Source organism: Rhinoderma darwinii, chromosome 1 (genome assembly GCF_050947455.1).
Source record: "Rhinoderma darwinii isolate aRhiDar2 chromosome 1, aRhiDar2.hap1, whole genome shotgun sequence".
Lineage (NCBI taxonomy): Eukaryota > Metazoa > Chordata > Amphibia > Anura > Rhinodermatidae > Rhinoderma > Rhinoderma darwinii.
Window position 1 is genome coordinate 165,114,187 of NC_134687.1, and position 7,537 is coordinate 165,121,723.

At 39.7% G+C, this 7,537-nt stretch overlaps 1 protein-coding gene across 1 annotated transcript; it reads right to left on the reverse strand.

Annotated features, from left to right (window-relative positions):
* Window positions 1–2,087: 2,087 nt before the first annotated feature.
* Window positions 2,088–6,682, reverse strand: NEUROG2 (neurogenin 2). Its single transcript, XM_075849741.1, has 2 exons — window positions 6,293–6,682; window positions 2,088–3,667 (listed from the first exon to the last, which is right to left on the reverse strand). The coding sequence occupies exon 2, from the start codon at window positions 3,664–3,666 to the stop codon at window positions 3,028–3,030; it is 639 nt and encodes a 212-aa protein (XP_075705856.1). The 5' UTR covers window position 3,667; window positions 6,293–6,682; the 3' UTR covers window positions 2,088–3,027.
* Window positions 6,683–7,537: the final 855 nt, after the last annotated feature.

Here is a 7,537-nt window from a genome sequence, read left to right on the forward strand (position 1 = left end):
CTAAATACGGCCCTGCTTTCACCTACACTTTCCCCCCTGTCCCCCTACTTAACCTGTGCCTCCTTCTATGCACCTCTCCCTCTCCTCCCACAGAGCCTCTGCCACCATCTGTGCCTCCCAACACAAATAAAGTTAAAAATTCTCTTTAGTGTCCCCTGCTCCCCATGAGAACCCCCTGACACTTTCTGTTCCCCATAGTAATTATGGACTAAATCAACAGTCGTGTGCATGGGGCCCAAGAGTGTAAGAGTGAACACAGCCCAATGCTGACAATAATAATAAGACTGCATTATTAGATCTGTCACAAATGTGGCTACAGCTAATGGTTTGCTCACTCTGCCTACTTGTGCTGGCCCCGCCCACAACATGCCGCCATTTTCAGATTTTTTTTCCAGGGCCACTTTAAACTCCCAATCCGCCCTTGGCCGTTTCTACACATTTTTATGTTACATAATGCAAATATGTGATTAAATTAAATAGAATGTTCATGGCCTGAACAGACGGTATAATGAGAGTTGTAATATTTTTGGCTTTGGCAGCATCCCAGTATAAACGATAGAAAGCTTTTATTAATGATCAGATCCGCTTACCCTTTATTGAACATTTATAATTGTGATTAAATTGAATAGACACTTTTTTGCCCTTTGGAGCATTACCCCAATTACTGGTAACGAAGCTTGGTATATGATATCACTGTGTTCTGCAGCCTTTAATTGCTTTGGGAGGGGTGTTTATTCATAGTGAATTTAATGGCTTTGTGCTTGGGTTCTGCCAAGGGTATTGAGCCTGTCAGGCAGGGCAATGCCTGTAGACAATCTATATTCACAAGCCTGAGGACTGACAAGTGTTTAAAGAACACTCAGTAGGAGGCAGGTAGCTCACAACACATGTGCTTTCCCATACAGGAATGCCTCAGGCTAATTAGCCATATTTAAGCTTTAAGTATATTTGCATCTTTATTTTGCATACTAATTCTCTACATACTGGGCGTGTTACATGACTTGAGGGACAAATCACTGCTATTTTACATGAATAAATGATGCCTAAACTAAGACTTTCTTTTTATTCTAAAAACACATGAATTATACATGCATGGTGCGTTGTATATTAAATTAAGATGTACGTCCACAATAGACACATGGGAGATATCCCCTGTGGTACTACATATATAAGCTCATTTTGGTATACATAGAAAAAGTACAAGACCTGAGGTCATCCCTTTCTCCGCTCTTTTATTTCATTACGCTCAATAGGCCCCTTTATTTGTCCCCTACCCCAACACCTGCATTTGTTTTTATTTTCTCACCTTTTCCCCTCTACCGTAAAATGTATTGTTTACCCATATCCAATATTTCTCTACCTAGGACACCACATTTTATTATAAGTAACAGGACTCATTGCCATAAGCCGTATACTGTAGACATGACCATAGAAAATGAAGCAATCTGATCAGGGTCATTTTAAATTGTTTGCAATATGTCTGAATCATCTCTGCACATTCATTTTTAATAACGTTTATAAATTTGCACTATTGTTATGTTAAATAATTAATAATATATGAATATAAATAGGATATTAAAAGTGAATGGTACAAAACACTTTTCAAAAAGTTGCCAAAATTCGAACTATATAAAAAATATAATTATATAGAAATCAAGGGGAAGGATCCTTTTTTCACTCACAGTTACTTGGGATCATATTTTGGAATTATTAATGCAAACTTTTTTAATCAAATATATTTCTAAAATATATTTCTAAAATATAAAATATTTTTTTCTTTTTAATTTTAATATATTATTAATACAACTAATAATAATAATAATAATAATCATATATATATTTAAATATTAGATTATATTCACCATCTGTCTTTCTCTACTCTAAAAGTTACATACCGCATTGAACCTTTTTTTTTTTAGCCATTACTTTAATTTTTTGACCTAGATAAGATTTTATTGGTGTTTATAATGCATGATTAAATCTTCGACCGACATAAATTACTACTTATATTTTTTTGTTCTCGTCTCTGTGATAAATCACTTTGTTCAAGGCCACAGAATACAGAAGAAAAGCAACATAGACAAAAGTTAAGAAAATTATATATTTTATTTAATAATTATAAACAAGTTCTGTTTGTCTTGCTGTAAATACATTCTAAAATAAACTCTTTCAAATATACAAAAAAAAAATACATATACTCCGTGAAATCCTCATCTGTAATAAATAAATGTGAACGCATGTGTCTGATCCTCCTAGTCGGCTGCTCTCTTTCAATCTCCAGGATGGAGAATAAGGACTCCTCGTCCTCTGAACGCACAGATAAATAATGGATGAAGGAAACCTCCCTTTCCATTTTCCCCATTTTCTTCTTTTCTCAGTGAGTTCAGCCTAAATTTTCATGCTTCCATTCAAGTGATACAAAAGCCTACAAATTATACAATGACTTCTAACCTGGCCCTCTGGCAAACAACTTTTTTTTTTTTTTTTTTAACAAATAAATCATAGCGGACAGATGGAATTGGGCAGATAGAATGACAAGAACAAAGGGTATTGTGACAAAATCTGGCAAAGTGAACGAAGTGCAAGTCAGAGGGAAAGTTTGGATTGACAATTGAAATTCCCACACCAATCAACAACCAGTGGGAAATAAACAGATGCAGCCGACTACCCCCTATCTATGGACAGTGTATGAAGACCACCTTCTACTGACAGCTGACTAGTCCTCACTGGTTACCTAGCTTACCACCTACAACTCCCTCTGACATAAGGAATTCCCTAGCCCGGATTACTATCACGGAGTCCCAGTTCTGTCATGTGGATTGTGCGCTCTCCACTGATGCAGTAAGAATATCTCTCCGGCCGGCGGGAACAACAATAGCATTTGGAGAACACTCAAGGTCAGACTGGCCCTCACAAGGTTTTTACATAGGGCATTCACATTCTCTCCCCCATATAACCCCTGTTTATTGCTCTCTGCAGTCCCGACATATTCAGTCCAGCACAATGGCATTCAGAGCTATTTGGTGCTCATACAAAAGCCTTGGTGCCCATTACACAGAGGTTTTGATGTGTAACTGTTCCATGTAAGTGACGCTCTGCAGGTTGCCAGTAATCTAGCATGTCTGAGGTGGAGCTGGCAGGGGACAGTGAGTCGCAGGAAGAAGAGGGAGATGTGCAGCTCCAGGAGGACGTCGAAGGGCTTGGAGATGAAGGGGAGTCCTGGATCAGCATGGGAGAAGTGGTGCAGACATGGAGTTGGTCAGCCAGGCGCAGCGTCTCAGACAGTGCCCAGATGTAATTGTGTGCAAAGCGAAGAGTCTCTATCTTGGTGAGCTTGGCATCCTCAGGAAAGGTGGGCAGCACTTCTCTCAGTTCATCCAGGGCAGAGTTTAGGTGGTGCATGCGGTTTCTTTCCCGATTATTTGCTTTTAGACGGCGAGTTTTTTTGATCTTTACGACGACTTCGCCATTTTTTGTGTTGCGGGTACGGTTACGTCTGGGCTTCTTGGTGGCATCTGTGGCCATATCGCCATCCTCTGATTGTAGGCTTGGGGTGAATTGCTGCTCATCATCAGAGGTGCAGGGCTGGGGTGACAGGCTGGAGGTGGACATGGAGCAAGGAGAGGACATCTCCTCCTCTCTGTACTCACTCTTTACCAACACCATTCTGTGATAAGAGAAAGAGACATGGTATTATAAGACTGTAGCAGAACATGACGTCACTTCTGTGATAAGAGGAAGAGACATGGTATTATAAGACTGTAGCAGAACATGACGTCACTTCTTTGATAAGAGAAAGAGACATGGTATTATAAGACTGTAGCAGAACATGACGTCACTTCTGTGATAAGAGAAAGAGACATGGTATTATAAGACTAGCAGAACATGACGTCACTTCTGTGATAAGAGAAAGAGACATGGTATTATAAGACTAGCAGAACATGACGTCACTTCTGTGATAAGAGAAAGAGACATGGTATTATAAGACTGTAGCAGAACATGACGTCACTTCTGTAATAAGAGAAAGAGACATGGTATTATAAGACTGTAGCAGAACATGACGTCACTTCTGTGATAAGAGAAAGAGACATGGTATTATAAGACTGTAGCAGAACATGACGTCACTTCTGTGATAAGAGAAAGAGACATGGTATTATAAGACTGTAGCAGAACATGACGTCACTTCTGTGATAAGAGAAAGAGACATGGTATTATAAGACTGTAGCAGAACATGACGTCACTTCTGTAATAAGAGAAAGAGACATGGTATTATAAGACTGTAGAAGAACATGACGTCACTTCTGTAATAAGAGAAAGAGACATGGTATTATAAGACTGTAGCAGAACATGACGTCACTTCTGTAATAAGAGAAAGAGACATGGTATTATAAGACTGTAGCAGAACATGACGTCACTTCTGTGATAAGAGAAAGAGACATGGTATTCTAAGACTGTAGCAGAACATGACGTCACTTCTGTGATAAGAGAAAGAGACATGGTATTATAAGACTGTAGCAGAACATGACGTCACTTCTGTGATAAGAGGAAGAGACATGGTATTCTAAGACTGTAGCAGAACATGACGTCACTTCTGTGATAAGAGAAAGAGACATGGTATTATAAGACTGTAGCAGAACATGACGTCACTTCTGTGATAAGAGAAAGAGACATGGTATTATAAGACTGTAGCAGAACATGACGTCACTTCTGTAATAAGAGAAAGAGACATGGTATTATAAGACTGTAGCAGAACATGACGTCACTTCTGTGATAAGAGAAAGAGACATGGTATTATAAGACTGTAGCAGAACATGACGTCACTTCTGTAATAAGAGAAAGAGACATGGTATTATAAGACTGTAGCAGAACATGACGTCACTTCTGTGATAAGAGAAAGAGACATGGTATTATAAGACTGTAGCAGAACATGACGTCACTTCTGTGATAAGAGGAAGAGACATGGTATTCTAAGACTGTAGCAGAACATGACGTCACTTCTGTGATAAGAGAAAGAGACATGGTATTATAAGACTGTAGCAGAACATGACGTCACTTCTGTGATAAGAGAAAGAGACATGGTATTATAAGACTGTAGCAGAACATGACGTCACTTCTGTGATAAGAGAAAGAGACATGGTATTATAAGACTGTAGCAGAACATGACGTCACTTCTGTAATAAGAGAAAGAGACATGGTATTATAAGACTGTAGCAGAACATGACGTCACTTCTGTGATAAGAGAAAGAGACATGGTATTATAAGACTGTAGCAGAACATGACGTCACTTCTGTAATAAGAGAAAGAGACATGGTATTATAAGACTGTAGCAGAACATGACGTCACTTCTGTGATAAGAGAAAGAGACATGGTATTATAAGACTGTAGCAGAACATGACGTCACTTCTGTGATAAGAGAAAGAGACATGGTATTATAAGACTGTAGAAGAACATGACGTCACTTCTGTGATAAGAGAAAGAGACATGGTATTATAAGACTGTAGCAGAACATGACGTCACTTCTGTGATAAGAGAAAGAGACATGGTATTATAAGACTGTAGCAGAACATGACGTCACTTCTGTAATAAGAGAAAGAGACATGGTATTATAAGACTGTAGCAGAACATGACGTCACTTCTGTGATAAGAGAAAGAGACATGGTATTATAAGACTGTAGCAGAACATGACGTCACTTCTGTGATAAGAGAAAGAGACATGGTATTATAAGACTGTAGAAGAACATGACGTCACTTCTGTAATAAGAGAAAGAGACATGGTATTATAAGACTGTAGCAGAACATGACGTCACTTCTGTAATAAGAGAAAGAGACATGGTATTATAAGACTGTAGCAGAACATGACGTCACTTCTGTAATAAGAGAAAGAGACATGGTATTATAAGACTGTAGCAGAACATGACGTCACTTCTGTGATAAGAGAAAGAGACATGGTATTATAAGACTGTAGCAGAACATGACGTCACTTCTGTGATAAGAGAAAGAGACATGGTATTATAAGACTGTAGCAGAACATGACGTCACTTCTGTGATAAGAGAAAGAGACATGGTATTATAAGACTGTAGCAGAACATGACGTCACTTCTGTGATAAGAGAAAGAGACATGGTATTATAAGACTGTAGAAGAACATGACGTCACTTCTGTGATAAGCCACTGAAATAATGCAGCAATAGCTGAGTGTGAAGATACCAACTGGCAGTCCGCTCTGCTACCTCTAACCCCCAGTAGAGGAGCTGCCCCCTATGTAATCCTATAGCAGCGCTGCTGAGACTGACCTGCTGCTGAGGTGATGCTGCGGAGGGCGGCACTGCTCTCCCGGGTCGGGCTCTCCTGGCACGCGTCCTGCTCCTCAAGTGAAGTGACGCTGCCTGTGGCTTGGCGGCTGTGTGTCTGGCACACGACCCTCCTCATAGCCCTTATATACAGCCCCAAAACAATCAGAGCTACCCCGGGGCATAGCGCCCCCTCCCAGCCCGACTTATTCTCCTCAGCATCCCTCATCCTCGGCACTTCTACACTCGTGGTGCACAGTTCTGTTGTTCTCCTGGCTCCTCCCCCCTGTCCCGGGTTCTTGGTATCTTCCGCTCTTCGCCTGCTGATTGGTGGCTCCCGCTCGGCTGAAGCGTGCCGATAATTTCATTAATGAATAGGAAGGGGAGCAACCAATAGCGGAGCCGGGACGGGGGGCCAGCTACACACGCGTGTCCGGGATGCAGCTGAGGACGAGGCAGCTGCCGGCTCATGTGGAATAATAATGACCGCGGACATACATTATACTCCACTGTGTGACCTCCCTGCTCCGCACTCTTCTACAATAAGCGGAATCACATGGGAAGTTGTGGCAGTTCAAAAGTTTATATTCAAATTATTTATTATCTATTTGAAAGTCTGAGAATATTACTGTATATTCATCCCAGGATCATATCACAACGGCGCACATATCCGAAACGTATTTCTACATAGACGTGTGTTCAATATACTGTATGCTTGTGTCATGTGTTTATCTATCTTTCCCTATATCGAAATTATATTTATTGAAATTCTAACTTTCTCTCCGTATATCTATCTTTCTATTTACATCTATAATCTAATCTGGGTGAATAAAAATGCACTTTTTCACTTGAAAACCATCTGCTGGGGAGTGCTGCCTTCCTTTGTTTTCTATCTATCTATCTATCTATCTATCTATCTATCTATCTATCTATCTATCCATCTCATACCTATCTATCTAAATTCTATCTCTCTCTCTCTCCGTATATCTATCTATCTATCTATCTATCTATCTTTCTATTTACATCTATCTATCTATCTATCTAATATCTATCTATCTATCTAATATCTATCTATCTATCTAATATCTATCTATCTATCTAATATCTATCTATCTATCTATCTATCTATCTATCTATCTATCTATCTATCTATCTATCTATCTATCTATCTATCTATCTATCTATCTATCTAATCCAAAGTCCAGCAGAACAGGCAGCGTGTGGTTGCAAGCCCTGAGGAACAGACCA